The sequence below is a fragment of the Athene noctua genome, chromosome 7 (assembly GCF_965140245.1).
Source record: "Athene noctua chromosome 7, bAthNoc1.hap1.1, whole genome shotgun sequence".
Lineage (NCBI taxonomy): Eukaryota > Metazoa > Chordata > Aves > Strigiformes > Strigidae > Athene > Athene noctua.
Window position 1 is genome coordinate 6,843,354 of NC_134043.1, and position 20,133 is coordinate 6,863,486.

At 38.2% G+C, this 20,133-nt stretch overlaps 1 protein-coding gene across 2 annotated transcripts in view; it reads right to left on the reverse strand.

Moving 5' to 3' along the window:
• Positions 1 to 12,433: 12,433 nt before the first annotated feature.
• The window catches only part of SPOPL (speckle type BTB/POZ protein like), a 39,525-nt gene continuing 31,825 nt past the window's right edge, over positions 12,434 to 20,133 (reverse strand). The window contains exons 9-11 of one of the 2 annotated variants that reach the window (XM_074910929.1): positions 18,846 to 18,988; positions 18,708 to 18,761; positions 12,434 to 16,674 (exon numbers count right to left, since the gene is read on the reverse strand). In XM_074910929.1, coding sequence (XP_074767030.1) covers positions 16,530 to 16,674; positions 18,708 to 18,761; positions 18,846 to 18,988 — 342 coding nt within the window. In that variant the 3' untranslated portion in view covers positions 12,434 to 16,529. Of the gene's footprint in view, positions 16,675 to 18,602; positions 18,762 to 18,845; positions 18,989 to 20,133 lie in introns of both variants that reach the window. The other variant, XR_012633967.1, reaches the window with a different exon arrangement.

The window sequence follows — 20,133 nt, forward strand, 5'->3', positions numbered from 1 at the left end:
CACGTCAAGCTGATTTAACTGAAACATGAGCACTTGTGTCACAGCTCAGTCCAAGAACTGATCAGTGAGGAGCCTTCACTCTATTCTAAGCAAACAGTACTAATGCTCTTCCACCACCTCTTCTTTTAAGGAGTATCTGAAGCACATTCCACAACGGCAGGTGATGCTGAGCAGACTTGCACTGCTAACCTGGGATCCAGTACAGAATATTTAACACATTTCTGAGCAGGTAAACCAAAGGATTAAAAATATTTCAAGCTGCCATATTGAAGATTATAAGCAAGCCTATTTATTATATAGTATTTAAGACTACTTAATTCCAATCCACTTCTCACGTCAGATATATTTAACTGTAGCTTTTCTGACTTCAATCATTGAAGATTTGGATTAGCCGAAGTACTCGGGGAAAACAAGACGCCTGCTCCCCCCGGCTTCCTGGAGGCCATGCCATACAGGGTGATTGCTCTGTCCTGAGGGAATACCCTCTCTCTCCTACTTCCTTCTCCTGGTTTTAAAGTAAATATACCATAAATATTAGACCCATGGTGTTCTGCCACAGCCAAGCACAACCTGATGGCTCAAAGGCACCACAGATGAATAGCCAGTCCAGACCCCTGAGGTCAGCCAAGTTCACTGGCGTGTCAAGACATTAAGGGATACCTGCTTTATTCGGCAAAAGGAGTGGAGATAGAAACACATTTTGATTCACCACACCAGTTATCTTTAGAACAAGCACAGCCCCTTATTTAAAATACAAGTATTGAATTGTGTTGCCAGAAGCAGATTAATTGCAGCTTCCAGGAAAAAACTCTGAGCTTATTTCACATTGACTTTTATTCCCACTTGAATTAAGTTCCTTATGTTACACCAACTCATTTGAATTTTTTGAATTGCCTTTGCATAGTATCATTTACTGATGTACTATCTTTAATTACATAACACACACACACTCTCCAACTGCATTATTAATGAAAGTGTTTTTAATTAAATGGCTCTCAGCATAATATTCAGTCATTAATTTCACATGCTCGGGATGTGGAGAGATTCTATTCTGATGGTCTGGGGAAACTCTGTACTTTAGATGAGGGATACTTCCAAAGTGATAGTTTTAGAGAGAAGTTGAAAATCATTATGAGCACTGAATTACCCTCTCAGCAGCTGGTACTGCAGTTCTGCTCTACTGGGTATTATCTATTCTTCAGCTCAAGTGCTCCTTTTGCTCTGCCATGCTTCACCACCAGTAATTTTAAAACGCCTCTCACTGGATTCGTATATATTCCACAGTGAATAATATCAGATTTATCTTTTAGGAACAATTTATACTTGGACAACAGCACTAAGGCTGCATCTTTTCTACAAGGAAAAGCTCTGCACCCTCCTTTCTAATGATGTCACCCACCTGCCTCCACGCTTAAACTTTCAGTGCTCTTTGAAGTGACAAAGAGCATTCATGCCCTTGGGGATTGGGCATTTTTTTTTGCCCATCCACCAAATGGAGGCGCAGACACATACTAGTATATCACATGGGCATTGCTGTAAGCATCCTTAACGTCCACCTGCTGCAAAGATTGACAATTACAGCCATGAGACAAAAGAACAGCATTAAAACTCGTTTTTTTCCCCCCAATACTAGCACAAATTTACCATTGCCTTACTCAAGGCAAGTGGACCTCTTCTCCAGCCCCGTTTGGGAAAGAAGACCCACCTAAGCAGTCCTGCACAAGCTTTTCCCTTCCACAGTCTCCAAGAAAGGATTCACCTCAGTTTATGCCTTCTATTTACTGATTAAAAAGAAATCCCTACTTTTTTTAAAAAGTTGTAGGACAGCATTTTCCAGGGAGACTTTGGAAGTCTTGGAAATAATTTTTCTTTCTAGAAGAGCTCAAAGGAACTTGAGAGTAACAAGACTGCACACTACTGTACGTGTTTGACCTGTTCTGTGGTAAGATTGTCCATCTTCCTCAAAGGCAACTGCATGTAAAACAGTATTCTGGTAGGACTATTTGTGGGACTCTTGTAATCAAGTCTCTAGTCTCCAAGCAATTGAGTCCTAGCAACACACAGGCCCAGACTTTTGTTTTTTAGTATAAGTCTTTCCCAAAAAACCTGTCCTCCAATTTCTTAGGCTTAAAAGCCTTCTCCCCAGTGCTAACACACTTCAGAAGAGGAGCGGCTCTTGCCCATCCCATCCCATTCCCCTGGAAGCACAGCATCCTGGATTATGTCTTACCTACCAGTCCCTCTGTGCTTCAGCTCATTTCCCTGCTGTAAGGCTCACACTTCTCAATTCCCCTCTCTGCTACGCTGCTCTACAGCTGCTGTCCTCTTCGAGCACAAGGCTGGGCCTCCCAGCTCTGCTCCTGTAGCTTAACTGCACAAGCTCTTGTAGTCTCCACCTCACTTCAGCTGAGCAAAGAAAACATTATGAAGGAGAAGACAGACAGGGAGGATACAGATTTGAATAAATGCTCAGAAACCTTCCATCTGGAAGATGAAATAAATTGTTTACTTCCTTGGGAACCAAAAAGACTGAGAGGACTTTAGCTCGTAAATTCCAAACCTCGTTAAAAATCATAGCAAAACTCATCTGAGAGTCACCACGTTTTAGTGTGCTGACTGGAGAAAAGCCATGGGGTCACACCACAGCTACCTATGGGCTAGCAGCGGCAGAACCTGTATTTACAAAGCCTCACCATTAAAGATGATTGCTTCACAGGGCTTTTAATCGAAGGGGAAAGAAAAAGGGTGAACACAAAAAAAAACAATAAAAAAAATCTAACATGGCAAAGAGATACTACACATGGACCTCCAGTGCATTTAAAATGGAGTCTAGAGAAGAGAAATAACTAATATTTTTATATGACAAGACTAATGATAATATACGTCCACATTCCCAGCATTTCATGTCTACATAAAACACTGCACCACAATGAAGATAATTGAAAGTATGACTTTCATCAATATTTAATTAGCGTTTGGTGCTAACTCATTATTTTGGCACGATTAATTTGACATCTTGCTGTATGACCTGCACAGATTTCCTTCTAGAGTGTTGTTTTATTGGTGGGACTAAGTAACACTAGACATGTGCACCTTCCCTGAGGCTTCTAGAGGGCTATGAAATATGAAGAATATGACTGACATTTTAATCTACTGCAGGACATAAGTATAATATTGAAACTCAAAGTATGCCTGTGTATTTGGCTAATGTATTTTTCTAATAAGGAAAATATTCTACTAAACTAACAGTTTCAGAAAACAAATTGTATCGTCATCATGTTTGCTTTTTCCTCCCCGAATCCCCTGTCTTATGTACCCAAGTAAACCAAACCAGCAGTGCCTTATGTTAGTCATCTGAAACCTCAGTAACTAACAATTTTAAGATGATTCCCCGTAAATGTGTAGAAAACTCTACAAAAAGCAGCTCTTCAGATGATCACAGAATACAAGATGACTCTCGATGCCTGGGATGTGCTTTACAAGAGCAAGTAGACAAAGGACAAAAGATGATTCACAGTTTTGTCAGTCAGTCCAACTTACAAAATTAGAAATATCTTAGTAGCAGACATAATGCAAAGTTCAGTTTTCTTTCTAAATCCTTAAAGCAGTGCTCCCCACCCGGAGGATACTACGCCCAGTTGGTAAATGGGGTATTGGTGCCACGAAGGAAGAGATGCAAGGAAGAAAGCAGGCTAACAGTCCAACTGAACCAAGTTGAAAACGCACTGCTTATATTCTCAGATGTTAAATGAAATGCTTGAAGAGATCCTGAGCGTGCTGCTTGCAGTGATTTTCTGAATTACCTTGAGTCAACGTGGAGCTTGTTCCCAGAAACGGAGAGCAGCCATATGCATGCTTAGCTAACACCTCACCTGGCATCTTCCAGAGACGAGGGACTACAGTCGTAATACGTGCAACAGGGCTTTCAAAACTGTTGCAACACATTCAGAATTATCATTTATTGGAAGTTTGACCAGCTTTAAGCGTCTTGAAAAGTGGCCACATGCCCAAAATTTGAGATTGTTCGAATCATTATTTTCCTACACTTCAGACATTTGAATGAAATATTTAACAAAGCTTTAATGAGCATTATAAATTATGAACCAGTACTGACAGCTGTAAGTGGGAAGTTTTAACATCTGCTTTAAGAGTTGTTTTCCTTCACTTTCCACATACTCACTTTTTTATCAAGAAAAATCCCACCCAGCTGATTTTTAGAATTCTCCTCACTACTTGCAGTTTTAAAAGGAAAAATGTTGGTTTTTTTAAATGATTTTCAAGTGAAGGCAAATCTAATGAATAGATTCTGTAACTGTGTTACTTTTGAAAACTAGTAGGACAATAATACTCATGTCTAGCATGCTAATGTAGCAACATATTCGAACAACAAGTAATGGCTCTAACACTGAAAAACGTTTCTCAGCCGTCTCGGCAAATCTCATTTTTAACATGCAGGCTCTTGCACGTGCTTTTGTTCAAATCCCCTTACTGGGCTCACATCAGCACACAGCTCCTGAGCAAGGACCAAAGAAAGATCCTGTTCCCGCTTCTGAATTCCTCCTGCAGATCTTCCCAAGTGCAGTTACAGTAGCTCAGCCACACACCTACTCAGAAACAGGCTGTTGACCACAGCACTCACAGCAGAGCCAAAATCTATTTCTTAGTGTCATTTGTCTTCACCTACTCTCGTAGCAGCCGTTACCCAGGAGAGTGGGAGGGGAAAAAAAAAAAGTTTTGAAAGGTGCAAATGGGAAAGAAGAGCACTTGGCCCGCAGTGAGAAGGCATCAAATCCTTCCAGCTCAAACTCACTGAAAATAAAAGCACTCATCACCCGTGCAGATTCTTATTATTTGATGAATCCTCCAATTTGAATATTTGACAGTCACAAAAGAAAAAAAAAAATCCACAACATCAGCTGCAACTGCCCCTTTCTCTTTCTGGTTTGCAGAAGACATTCACACCTATGACTGTTCATACACAACAATGAAGTGTGAACAACCTCTTAACAAATCCTACTGGACACATTTTTGCTGGGTGTGCACACACGTGACTCAGAGTCAAGTGTACTTCAGGGAAATTAATCCTAAATGCATGGAGCTTGTAATCAAGCCAATAGTATGTTCAGCTGCAAATCCCAATGATGCAGCATGCTCTAATACATTGATCCTACATTTAGAGAACTGGTTAGAAAAAACCCAAGTGTTGCTACTGGTGGAAAAAAAAGTACTGATGTGCCAGCTGAAGAAGCTGAAGACTAGATACAAGATATATACTCACTGTGAAAATAACCAGAGCCATCAGGGCTCCAATGCAGTTTTTACTGCTCAACTGCTAGTTCCTACTGGCCTGCTGGAGAGCACTGGCATGGACAACTCAAATGCCCTCCTCCACCCTCAACTTCACTATTTAAGCTAAAATTGCTGAATAAACAGCTTTGACAAGCACATACAAGGATATTAAGTGTTAGCCAAGGAGTGGTGATGCCTCAGTTCTACCCAGCCATGCCCTTTGCTTCTCTCCTAGGTAGAGCATTTTCTCTGGTGTTTCCCTTACAGATGTTTAAACCCTGTTTATCTCCAGAAATAGAAGCCAGTTCTGCCACTCTTTAGCCTTATAAGAAAGAAGAAGAGGTTACAAAACTATGCCAGCATTATTGATGATTCATTGATAGGAATCTCTACATACAGCTAAATAAGCTTCTTATTTTTATTACTGATGTGGTCTCAGCGGCACTGAATGTTGCTGAGCCAGCCCTGATTTTTGTGTGTTTTTAAAGAATGAAGTAAAGAAAGCATTTACGTTAGGAGAAACTTCTTTCCATCTTTGTAATTCATGCTAAAACACAAACAAGAATTATTGTTAAAGATGGTCTCAGTGCAAGCACCTTCCTCTACACATTTTTATCTGGAGGAATCAGAAACAAATGTTTAGTTTGCTCTCTGCAAACAAGCAATGTGGGAAGACTATGGACATGCTGATAGCACATACTTAAAAGTAAATACAGTGACTGTTCATGGAATGACTACTATGACCTGAAGCATAGAGATGATTATTTATTACACAAAACGAGCTCAACTCAGAAATGCTCTTCGTTTTATATCACATGGAATATCCTCAACAGATGATATATTTAAAACAAAAAACAAACCTTTAACATTCCTCATCTTAACATAAAGTCATAAAATATCTGAACTTTTTAACTCTTTGTTTCTTTTTCTAACTGTCCAAAATTATCACCTTATTGGAAAACTGCAGCTGCCCACTCAGTGCGTACCTTGGTTGCTTCGCCCCCATCTCAACACTTCCTGAACATCCATAATAACAGTTTTTTCAGGCTAATTCTTCCAGAGAGCATGTTTCAATATTCTGCTTAAGTACTTTGATTAAAATTTGCACAGGATATTCACAGAGGTGAATATAACTGGGGCACACTGCCCCAGTAAACACCATATATTTAACTAAACAAGTGGCAAGATAACTAGAATGAAATATATGTTGATTAAAAAAAGTAGTTGAAACTGCAAGCACTCCATTTCTTTGATAAAGTATGTGTAAACAAGTTGCCTTTTTATAGCTACCCAAAGAGACGGTAATTCCAGACATACAGACCCTGCAACTCTCGCAGGCTCCCAGAGCTCAGACGGACCGAGTCCAACGCTCCTGCCCAATCCTGCGGTGACCTTCACCAGCACCACAAACGCCACCAGTTGAAGAGTCCTGAACCAGTTACAAGCAGAACCGATCCTAGTATATATGCCCGAAAGTTTTTTTACAAATTGTACTGACCACAAATTATCTTATAAGCATCCAAAATCCCCATCTTCCAGACTGCAGGCAGGAGAGCTGCGAGTCAGGGGAGTCCTCTTAGGCAGAGGTGGGGCAGCTTTAGCCTCAGCCTCTGATCACTGGGCAGCACCAGGCCCAGGAACTGCACACTGACAGTGTACCATCTCCTGCATTTTAACATCTTCAACACTGCATCTAGCATCCTGCTCCCTAAGCCGCTTAAATGAGGTTTTAACTGGCTTCTGGAGCTGTATACCTTGCAGGCTGTTCAAATCCACACATTTTTCCTCAACCCTGTGAAGAGGACAGATGTTGTGCAGAAGATGCATTGTCGTTTTTACCCCCTGAATCTTTCTGTGGCCTGTCCCCATGTTCTCCAGGTGCAGAGGAGAAATGACGATGAAATGATCTAGAACCAAACCGTAGTCTGGGCAAGATTGAAAGCTGAAAGAAATGTGTAACGCTTCACCTCAGACCTCAGTGTGATACCCGCCTATAAATCAGTCACGCTGACTTGTTTGTTTTTGCAGGGTCCCATCTTGCATGGAGTTCATTACAGCCTCAAGGTATTTTTCTACATTACTAGCTTTAAAGCATCTCTTTTGCACAAGATCTGTTTCAACTGATTATTCAGTCAAATATCAACTTCTATTTCTTCAAGTTGAACCTTTATTTCCTGCCAATCTTATCAAGTTTTATCCTACTACCCTTTTCTACTACTGGGAAAATACTGTTGTTTGATCTCAGTTCTTTCATCTGGATGAGCATTTGTATCAGAAGTGCAAGAATAATTAAGCACAAACCAAAACGGAGGGGTTTTTTGAGTCAAAGGTTAGATACCTGCAGAGCAGTGTGGAAAGCTTGAGCTCCTATGCAGACAAAAAAAAAATAATAAAAAGGCTTTCAAAACTTCATGCTACTGATTTCAAACACAAAAATCATGTGATATAGTTTGATAAATCCCTCCATGTGTGCATGTTAGAAGCAGGACAAAACTGAATGATAACATAAAGGAGGCATATAGAGACTTTAAAAATTAAACCCTCAAACCCCCAACTCTGAAGAGCAGATGCCCTACAGGATTTACGTGGTTTTGCCATCTTGCAGATCTAAATGTTTTCCAAAGCCAGTGCAGACTCAAGGATGTCTCCTGATGACAGCTTTGCATTCCTACATTCCCTGCCTAGCCACTAAAGACTATCAGGGAAGAAACTGCATCACAGAGAAGACCCAAGACCTCAGTTATGCCCAAATTATTTCTTATAGAAAAAGGGTATTAAACTTTTTATCTACCATATTCTCTCTGTTCAACTGAAAATACAAAACTGAAAATCTGAAAAACCTCAACATTCCAAAGAAACAACAGACAAACTTGGCTCACCCACATATACAAATCTACTTTTTTTTTCAGAAACACTGGAGCCTGAATATGCAAATTATAAGAATGTATTAATTATCATTAATCATTCCTTCACAAAGACTAGAACTAATTGGAGAAATAATTTGAGAAAATTGAAGTACATGACAGAAAGCATTAAGATTCATTAAGTTTCAATTCTCTGGTCTGTCAGCTTGTCAAAAGTAGATGCTTGCTATTCTCGCATTACTGGTAAAACACTTCATATTTTTCTATTCTAGTATACAATTTAACCCCTTTTACAGTTTGTTCCAAGATTAACTACATCTGACATGATACATTGTTTGTTAAAAGGCACTGTTACAAAGAAATCTGTATCACCATTTCTTTTAATCAGGGAAATTCAACTTGCTAAAATTTCATTATAAAGCATTTGCAGGTTCACTAGATATTTTGTATTTATTATTTAGGAGGTGCCAGCACACATTCTGAAAGACAAAAGAGAAAAACAATAAGGCATTTGAATAAAAAACTGCATTTAAAGAGATACCCACACTGCTCCATACCTACACCTCAAACTCAAACGGAAAAGCCAATAAATACACAACAAGTTCTGGGCATTATTTGTCCTAACAGTTACAGCCAAAAAGCATTTGAAAATCTATAAATTAACAGCAAGGAGGTAGCTTAGAACCGTGTCTATATGTACACACAGATGCCCCAGCAATCTAAATCAAACAGCATTGGTTAAATTCAGCTGCACTTTCAGCAACCAGCTAGGCAGCTAAAAAAAACCAACCAAAAAAACCAACCCAAAACAACACACCTTGCACATGTTTCCGCCCATGCCAGTTCTTACAATAGCAGAAGAGAAAGAAACAAACAAATTTTATGACCCTCTATTTGTTGCCCTGGGATAACCCTCCCCAGGTAAATCATACTGGTACAGACTCTTTTCATCCAGCATAATAAACCACGGTCCTGCTGCTAAGGGCGAAGTGAAGTCTTGGTAGTGTAAGAACTCCCACATGTGTGTGTCTGAGAGGAACAGCCCATCTGCAAGATCTGACAAGGACAAGATGCAAATTTTTTTCCCTTTTAAAACATATGGCGTGGGCTTTAGGAAGAACATCACAGCTCTTAATCTGGGGATGGCACAACTACCCTAGCAAGGTTTAGTCTTTGCTGACCACAGTACGTAAACATTTGAGTTGTGTACTTCAGGGGCAAGTAGGTGGTTTATTTTAAAATTTCAAGACTTTATGAACTTAACACAGCTGGGTTAGAAAACTGTGTAGATAATACATAAAATAATGTTAAAGCTTACAGAAAGTTACCAACTTAAAAATGAAAAATTTAAATAGCTTACTTGCCAATTATTGTTAGCTTGCAGTTAAAGATCCTATTCTTAAGAAGTCACTCTTAGTGGGGTTTTTTTTGGCATATGCCTCAAAATTTACCTTTATTACCTGAAATGGCTCAGTCAACTACGCTGTGAGAAATGCGGGAAGTCAAAAACCATAACTGCTTAAGATGCAGCACAAATTGCCTCTGTTCTGATCAGCAGTGTGAAGTTTGACATAGTGCAATTTATTTTCTACATGACTATCACTGCCAACACATGAAACATGCATAAGTTTGGCAAAGCAGAGATTTTTCACTCATTATATGCACACCCTTGATTGAAATACAGTACCTGCAAACTGTACTAAGAATGCAAGACAGAAATGTCAGTGTCAGGTAATGTTTTCCAAGGAAATCTGCTCTCTGCTTTACAGGACTATCACCACGTATTGCTACAGCTCAAAGTCTCCTTCAAAATACTCTGAGAACTCAAACCACTCTTGGTAGTTTCTCTACAAGTCAAGGCCAAACAAACTCTGCAAAAATTATTTTTTCCTTCCTGAGTCTCGAATCACAATCACATTTATTTATCCTTGACTTATAAGAAACCCAATTTTACACTTAAAGCATCAACTTCACATACTGTTTAAAATATAACTTATTTGAGAACCATTGGGATGCCATCTCTATTCCAAAGCACTCATGAATTGTCACAGCTGAATCTTGGGGTTTTTTTGCCTAGATGCAGTAGAAAAAGCAAGTCCTCTGCATCGCACATCCGAAATGCTTTATTTGGCTTCTGTGCTTGTATTTCTTCCAGCTTTCTCTGAGAGAACAAAGAAGGAGTCTTCAAAATTGATGGCAATAAAAAAACGTTCCTCTAGTGGAAAATTACTGAGAAGTTTGCAGAAAGATAAACTGTTCAGAACTACTCTAATTTTAACAGCAATTAACAGCATTACCTCTATTACCATACTATGACAAAGCAAAGTGCAGTTATTTGTGTATAATGGAAGTAGTTTGATCATTAATATAATTTACTTAATAAACATGGCACGTAAAATTTGTAGTGGAATGGGTAATACTCTAACTTAAATAGTAACAGAAGTAATCTAAAACATAGAAAAACATTTATATTGAAAGGTTATATTCTTCCATATAGAACACAACTGAAGTTAGTGAATTCTTTATTAAACAAAACTAAGTTAGGGAAGATCCTAGCAAAAGCCAGAATTTCTCATGGTAAAGTTAAGATGCAAGTTGTCAATGATTAGTCAACAACAACTATGTAAGTCTGGAGAAGTGGCACAGGCACACTGTTATCAGTATTTCTCACCTGCGACTGCTCGGGCAGCACTTTGAAATACTTTTCTTCTAGTGGCAGTAACGGGGACTGCTTAAGCTGGCACTACTCAGTAGGACATCAAACCACGCCTTCAGCGTAGGGCAGGGCTGTACAGCGAGAGATGCTTTTTACTCTAACAGCATATCTTACCAATGGAGATTCATTATTCAAGCTTTCCCCTTTTAAAGAAAAGGAAGGACATACATTGGACTTCAAATGAGAATTCTCAGAGAGCTGTTAGTTACCAGTAATACTTTAGTTAAACCAAGATAGATTGACACCGTAAAATACTATTTTTTTTAAAACAGCAGCATTCAACTAAAAGGAGGAAAAGCTTTTATTTGCACCCAGTTTCCATAAAAAAGACTATTAGAATTAATTTTAGAAGGAAAATAGGTGCTTTTTTAAAATCAAAGCTAACTGCTGAATAACAAAGAAAACTTTTGTATGATGACAAGATAAACATCTCAGAAGAAAAATTACTTCAGAAAGACTAAGGATAAAAATATAGCCTTCTAAAAAAAGAAATAATGAAGTTTAATATTCCTTACCTAAAAGTTGAGGCTCAGTTCAAAAATCTGGACTTGCACAAATAATTTTGATTACCACTCAGTGGTAACCAGTCGCATTTACCTTGGAGGTTACAGAAACTGCTTGTGAAGGTGTAAATTACATCGCTGATATAAGCCCCACGAGGAACTTTAAGCTGAATCACTGTGGAGTTCCTCAAGGGAGGTATATTTTAAGCAAACATGGAGAACTCTGCATGTACCTACACACAGAACAGCAATGTGCTATGCTGAGATACTCATGACAGCCCTGTGATGACAGCTCTGCATCCTTATTGGTTACCCAGGCCACCTTAGGATGAACTGCAATGGCCAACTGTGCCACATTCTTGCCTAGATAACACAAGACAGCGAACTGTGTGTGTTCACATGGCCTGTGTCACTTTATAAAAAGTAACTTACCTTGATATCACCGTTTCCTGGAGTTCAGTGTGTCCAAAGTCAAATACACCAAGTAGCATATCAACAGTCCTATGGATCTTTGCAAAATGTCTTTAAATATACCAAACCCCATGAACTACCCAATATAGATTATTCTTACATTCCACTTGCTCCCACAAGAAATACAAACAACATTCCTGTTGTATGTGGTTATTATAAGCATATAATCCTTGACAGGAAAAAAAAACCCAACAGTTTTCAACGGTAGGTACAAAAAGAAACCAAATCTCTTAGAAATCACACAGCCGATCTTCATTACCACTGGATCAGCTCTTCTTCCCACCGAGTATCGGTTCTGACAGAGCGTTTGCACCAGCAGTCATTTCTCAGGTAGGCAAGTTATAAGCTGTTCAGAGATCTAAAGTTATTTGAAAGTGTCAAAATGGAACAATAACTAAGTTAGTGGAGATCAGAGCAAGACTGCAATACGATCCTCTCCCAAACAGGTTTCCAAAAGGACAGCAGTATATTTTACAACAGACTGACTTGTAAAATACCTTTCTCAAAGGGGAGAAGGAAGATAGCCATTGCGAACGTATACAGGGCAAAAAAAGACAAATACAAGCCACACAGACACATTCTGTATAAGTAACAACTTTATTGTAACTTGATGTGCTGAAACGCAAAAATATTTTCAGCAACAAGGTACAAAAAGTATTTCACCATTAACATCAGCTGATAAAAAAAGGCTGGATGGTTTGATACAACTGTTTACTCTTGAATTCTCTTAATCATTTCCACCCCAAAACAGGTCTAAGTCATTTCACTGGTTTAATTTCTAAAATAGGACTCATTGATCTTAAACCTTCAAAAACCAGGTTGCAAATATGGTGAAGTTCCTTCCAAAACACTTGAAATCGTGAATTCCCTTTACAAACGTAGTCCATTTACTGTAAGCAGAAGCCAATTTATGAGACTAAGTCAGTGTCTTACTAGCTAAGGAGCTAAACTCTCCACTAAATATGCTATCAACACCAGACAAAAGAGGACAGTTAACATTCCATTTGTCAATTACAAAAAAAAAAAAAAAAAAATCAATTAAGCTTAGGAACTTTAACCAACTGTGAAATCCAACAATATTTCAGGTAGCAATACCTCACATTTGCAACTCAGTCTTTTATGAAACACAGTTTCAAGTACTGCACATCGTTTTATTCTCCCAAGGGAGAAACCTTGCCATGAGGATTTAAAAGGAACATAATCTCCATGTAGATCATCTACTGACCTTCTGTACAAAGGTGAATTTTATGCTAAATACTCAACATTTAGAAAAACATCAGAGTTAGAGTACCTTGTAAAACTAACTTTGAATCCGTGATTACCACATTTTGGCATACACTTATCCTGTAACAGCAGATATTGTCACAAAAATATACCATTACTCAACTTGTATCTGTAATACTTACTCCACCTTTTTTGTGTGGTTTCTACCTCAGTGAAAATGAATTTAGGAAGCAAGAATCAACATGCAACAGAACTCAAATGGCTAATTTGTAACTTTTCCGTCTCAATCGTGTATGAAATAGCATTCTCCTTTACCTTTAAAAATACCTTTTAAAAAGATCTTGTATCCTGTTAAATCATCCCTTCATTACAACAGTTTCCTAAAAAAGGCACATGTGTTCATACTTCTGCATGCAGTAAATGGACTAGGAAATAAGGATTATTTATTGAAGCATCTTCCACCCAAAGCATCTCCTTAGGAGAGGTTCAAATGGAAAAAAAAAAAAATACACAATAGCATTTTAACAGCAAATTGAGTCCTTATTTTTTAGAAAGTCATTCTTGACAAAAAACACCGCACAGTCATACACACACGCCCACACACACACAGGACACATGCAGGGTTCTCCCCAGAAAAGTATGGAAGCGATGGTTCACATATATCTGAGGGAGTACTGTTGGCAAGCCAAAACATGGCACCTTCATACGTTATATTCCTAATCTGTATATAAAACTAAGAAAAAAACCCCTAAGATTTCAGCCTGAAAAAACTGTCCACTGTATTAGATAGTTTTATACCTGCTGCACTTTGAACTGACGACTGAGGTTTTGAAGGGCAAGCTCTTGAGACATGGGGAATCAAAAACGAGCTACTGAATCTGAAGGAGAAGGTTGTAATTACCAGCTATCCCATTCCAGTGAGAACACTGCATGTAGTTAATTAAAGAACAGAAGAGGTGAATAATTAGTGCACTCACTTAAAAATACAGCAACTGTTTTACCTTTTTCTTAAGAGCTGACAAAACTTGAAAACATACATAATAAATAAAGTCAAATCTAAACAGATCACTTATCATTTTGTTTTTTTTTTTTTCCTGTTAGTGTAATGTATGGTATACACTGCCTGACTTGAAAAATGGACACTCTACAATGTAGATAATATTACAGCACAGTGTCTGACATTTTTTGGTACAAAGTGTGCTATTAAGCTTCTAAAAAAAAATTTCATAAAAGTCCTTAAGCTTCCCATTTGATTACTGTATGGTGTTACTTTAGAACAAGCTGAACTGGACAATCATTACAGCATTAAATATTCAAGTCACTTTGTATATTAGAGCTGCAAGTTTTACCAGTGATGAGTATGACGATATATAGTCCTAACGCATTACACAGTGCAGCAAAATCATCGTTATTTTGGAGGGAACAATTACCTTTACATCTTATTGTGAAGAATGCTTATGAGATCTTATTTTAGATAAATATTTTAAAAATGATAAGAGGATAAATCTCTGTAAATATATAATTTGATGCCTTACGTACTACTAAATTTTTCGATTTTACACTTTATCCATCATAAAGATTTAGTTAGAAGGTAAGAAAATGCATGTTTAGAGGTTTTTTTTTTCTTCAGAATTGGACTGGGCATTTTTTTCCAATTTACCTTTGCTAATGGTTTACTAGATGTCAAAAGTATAAAACTATATACTCTTTCCTCTTAAAATTTCCTTCAGAGCAATTCAGATGAATCTTAATGAAATGAGGATGGAGATAGATTTTAACAATCTGACATTCTTCCTCTCTCCTCCCTGCATAACTTTTTTTTAATAGTCAAACTAAAACCCTTATGCAAATGTTTATAAATTAGGTGAGATCTCCTCCCGTTCCCCACTGCTAAACCCAAGTCTTGCTAAAAGAGAAATATAGCATATTATCACTATTACAGTAAACTCAATGCAATAACTCAGGAAACATTTAGAGTGTGCACTACTGCAGACTTTTCCTCCCAATTGTAAACAAAGCTATCAAACACTGAGGATGTTGATATTAAAGCTAAGGTTCATATAATAAAGAACTGGCCCATGACAAGCAGTTTACAAATGTTTCATCCTTTTCACATTATGCAGAATTTCAATACCATCCACAATGCTAGTACAATAACTGAAATGCAAGACTGAGCAAGTCTCTGCTTGCAAATACCATCTGACATTTCAGGGAAATATTCCTCTTGATGTGTACATAACCTCCAGAGGTGTTAATGGAAGCTGTGCACATACTTCAAGATGGGAAAAAAATCCCTTCAAAATTTTATCATTCACATGCCTTTTTCAAATAAGCAAAAATATTCTGTTACTTAAATATGAAAGCTTGCAATAGCCACCTTCAATTGAGTCTTAAAAAGACATGCCTTTCTTTTCTAACAAAACTAAATCCCATGTGGCTGTGGGCATCTTAAAATGTATCTAAAAAGTTAAGCCACAATTACCTGTACCTCATTAATTCATCAAAAGCAAAATATATATGTACCACACAACATACAAAAGTTACACATTAAAAGTGCATATTCAGAATCCATTTGGCCCATTTCTTCAATTTACATTTGGTCATTCTATGCATCCTTTACTTTACTATGTAACCATACACGTTGGGATATATTTTTTCCATATACAATACTATTCTGTTTTCACATTGAACTCTTTACCTCTCGTTCAGTTCTGCATTAAATGTAAACTAATGATGGACCGTAAAGAAACACAAGCAAGAGGTTTATTCTGTGTTTCTTTTTACCGTTTGGACAGCTTTGACACACACACAATAAGCATTACAAACTGTAATGAAAATACATTTTCGGGCCAAACCATTGCATATTTGCCCCCACAATGAAAAATAAATTATGTTCAAAGCAGTATATTGCCATAAATAGCCTGTAAGCATCCGCTGAAGGTAAACAGGCTCTCCCTATATTTAGCACTTGTCTAGGGTACATTATGTGCCTCTGGTTCAAGCGCTTTTAATGAGAGGCTAGTTAAAACCTTCCAGTTAGCACAGGACCAAACTATAATCTTTTTTTTTCTTTTTCTTCTGAAAATAATGGAAGATCCCTTTCAAAAATTAATCTTCAGTTATCAACTTTACTGCATTATGGAGCTAGTGCAATCCTGCAGAGCCTAGTCAAAAAGACAAGGCACATTAAAAAATAATATTAAAAAAATCAAGATACATTAGACTATATGGACTAGAGAGTCATTGAAGATAATTTAAGGCCTTTCAGTGAATTAGAGTAATCAGTCTAATTTAAAGCTGAGGATTAAACCATAAATTATCCATCTGAAAAGCAAACAATAGGCTTTTTCAGCTTCTGTTCTGTGGACAAGGATAACAAAAACTCTTGTTATGGTTTGTGAAAACACCTCTGGACATGGAGGAGCAGAGTCAATTCGATTTCTCTAAAGTTCATGGAAGATTTCATGACTGTTTTAGCCGTTTGCGTGGAATGCCAAACTGTGGACACTGTGCAGACGCTAGTGCGCGAAAGGCCTCTGCTACTAAGTGAGGGTGGGAGTGGATCATGGACTTCCAGCCTGCTGTTTCCATTATGTCTGTTGCTTGGCTGAAAACAGAAGTATTAAGAATAGTCACACAATTTTACAAACCAAATGCACAAATGCACAGTGGAGAAGAGCAGGCAAGGTAGAACTACTACAGAAGAGCAGCTGAGCATTACGACACAACAGACTTTATGAATGCCAGTAAGGATGCCACCGGAAATAGCAAATTGCTATTTGGGTACATTAATATCATCACATATAGGGCAGAGGGTACCTATTCTGCTCTACTCATACCAGTGACACCTCAGCTAGAGAACTGTGTCCAATGCTGGGCACCATGTTATCACAACCACCTTGCCACTGCTCAGGAAAAACAGTAAAAACAAGAGGAAAACTAGAAGAAAATGAGATCTAGTGCAGAGAGGAAAAGCAAGGGAAGACATGATAATCTCATTACACAGAAGGGCATGCTCAGTTTGACGAGAGAGAAGGATGACAAAAAGAATCAGCTGAAACTGCAGCAAAATGATGTAGTTCATATACTAGAAAAAGTCATGAAGACAGATTAGCTGGCGGAATACAGAACCCTTCACTGGGAGCTCGCAGTTTCAGTACCAGTGGAGCGTATTTGAGAATATTCACTCTTTCTTCAGTACAAGATCATGGACTACATTCAGAATGGCTTTTAGGGGCCACTGCTGATTTCTAACACAGAAGCAACAACAGATTTCAGCAAGTATCACACTGACATCCAGGAGATTAAAAACTACGTATTTACTCAATGTATATTTTTACTTTTTTTGTGAAATAGTATAAAAGAAAAGCATAAAATTCACTCTGCACATGAAGAATATTACACCAGTTGGGATGCATGCCACGCTGACACAGGATAAATTTGTAATTTGGAACCAACAGTTTATGCATCAATCCCAAGTTTCGACTGCCCCGCATTTTCAAAAGCCTTTCATGAGCACCCTCATACCGTCTCAGGAACATTGTCAAGCACAAAGTTAGCAGCTGAGCTCTACACTACAGGATTTCTAACGCAAGCCTTTAATCTTCTGCTGCAAGTCAGTAAAGGTAAGTGCCTTGAGAAACAATACCAAACTTCAGACTCCCTGGTGCCCAGCCAGTAAATTAAGCCAGGCCCTCTCACGTTATTTCCCTGATTTATCACAGATGCTTTAGCTGAAGCAAAAATGACCAGTATCTTTACTAGCAATTAACTAAGACAGAAGTGAGCTAAGTAAATTCCAAATCGCTTGAGAAGGAACACATCAACTAGTTTGTTACGTATTCTGACTTATCTTCATTAGTTTTTCTACCCCCCTCTTCCTTTCCCACATCACATTCAATCATTAGGCCTTTGAAGACTTTTTATTTTTTTAAAGGAGAAACACTAAAATTTTAAAGTAACTGGTACAACACAGATTTCCCACTGTCAGAATATCCAGAGAAGTGCTCTGCTGTCCTTTTACTGCTTCAGCCTACCACTGGCTGTTGTGAAGCTGGCTGTCTTCTATTCCACGATTCACTTGAGCTCTTCTAAACAGATGCTGCAATCAGTCCTACAGCCCAAGCCACGTATTCTCAACCTGTTTCCAGCGTAGGCACGAGCCCTTACAGAATCAGATCAGAGGGACCTGACTAACTAGTTGTGTGGCCTCAAGAACACTACATTGGCATGTGGGAGGGTGCACAAACATGTCACCGAAGGCAAGAAGAGCACCTGCCAACCTAAACAAGTCTTGAAACCACACTGGGGTTGTCGCTCCTCCAGGCACAAACCTGGTTAGTCAAGAGAATGGTTTCTTTTATAAAGGTTGTGGCCACCATCTCACAGCACTGATATGTCCCTAGGAGAAGAGGAATGAAACCCAGATATTGTCAAACTGATCTCACACTGGAGGGCAGTTAACTCTCCCTATCAGTTAGAGGGGAAGTCACAATCATAACTGGGGTAGCATCTGCTAAATCCTACTTTACTTACAGTCAGTGACTGGCCTCAGTAGTGTGGAAATGAAGCAACAGTTCTTAGGATCTGCAGTCTATTTAGCAGTGTTTGTACAGAACATCGTGAGGCAGGGAAACTTACTTGCTATTCCAGTTTTTCCCATCTTTACACCCGAGCTGTCTAAGAACACTGCACCTGAAAGAGAGAACTGCGCTAATATTGAAAAGGTACACCAGGCATAAATACAAATACATTTAGAGTCTTACAAAGATTACTTGCCTGTTAATGAAGTCTATTGCTTGTGCTTTTAACTGTTCAGCGCTGTGCAAATCTGCGAGGATAAGAATGTCAGCAACATTTTCTACCGAGAGGTTACTACAGAGTGCTTCCTCACACATGACCTTCAGCCGTTCCAGTGCATACTGATAAAAGAAAAAACTACACTAATCATTCTTCAAACTCATTCTTTCTACCGTTATCGCTACAGTTTTAAAGGCCATTTCAGTCATGAAAATGCTTGGTGCCTTCCAAGCTTAACATCAAACTGCTTCCAAACAGGCAACTCAAAATTCAATACGCTGCACTGAAGAGTCCTCAGATAGTAAGACATGCATTAGGTTTGACACAAACTGATCAAACACTTTACTGGGAGAACTTTTATTAAAACAGCAGAAAAACCAAAGCTCATTCAGAAGTTTGTTCTCCTTCAGTTTGGTAAGGGAGGAAGAACAAGGAACAGACATGGGCTCTTCATCAAAATCATCATTAGACAGGTTTACATCTCAAAGTGAGGGGCAAGAAATGATACAATGGAAAGTTTCATGAAACTGACCAAGGGAAAATAAATTAGCCTGTCTAAAACCAGCTTGTTCCAAAGCCCCACCCCATCTCTAAATTACTTCATTTTTTCCACAACTTTGACACAGACTACCATAAACCTGATATAAAATAACTGCATTCCTGCATTATATTTTGTATTAAACTGTGCTGCTTTTTTGAAGGATGTGATACTCTGAACAGGTTTCATTCTGCTGTATACATTTTTACTGAGATCTTATCCGTCCAATTTAGTTTAGCACCCTTAAGATACAGTTTTCAAGTCTGAAAAGAATTTTAGATACATAAGTGGCATATATACTCAAGTTGCCACTCATACATTTGTATTAGCAACTGCTCCATGCAACGAAGAAGTGCCACTTAAGTCAAATTATTAGGCTAACTTCTATGTTTCTAGACCTATGCATTTTTATTTCAATTTATTACAATAGTACTCCTCAGGATACCTCTATTTAGAGTAAATAAATATTAATTACAAGAAATCTATACCTCCCAGGTATTACAGCAGTGTAATGCCTTTGGTAATATGCAGAACACTCATTTTTAGATTATTATTTCACATTCAGAAGGAACAGCAGAAAGTTTCTAGCAGTTTAGCTGGTACAAAAAGCTATACGGACCTCCTAGCTCACCATTTTTATTTCCTGGTGTTGCAGACAACCATACAATTGTATCTTATAATATTCACCACATTTATCCATTACGTCCTAAATACAGGCCAGCATTCATA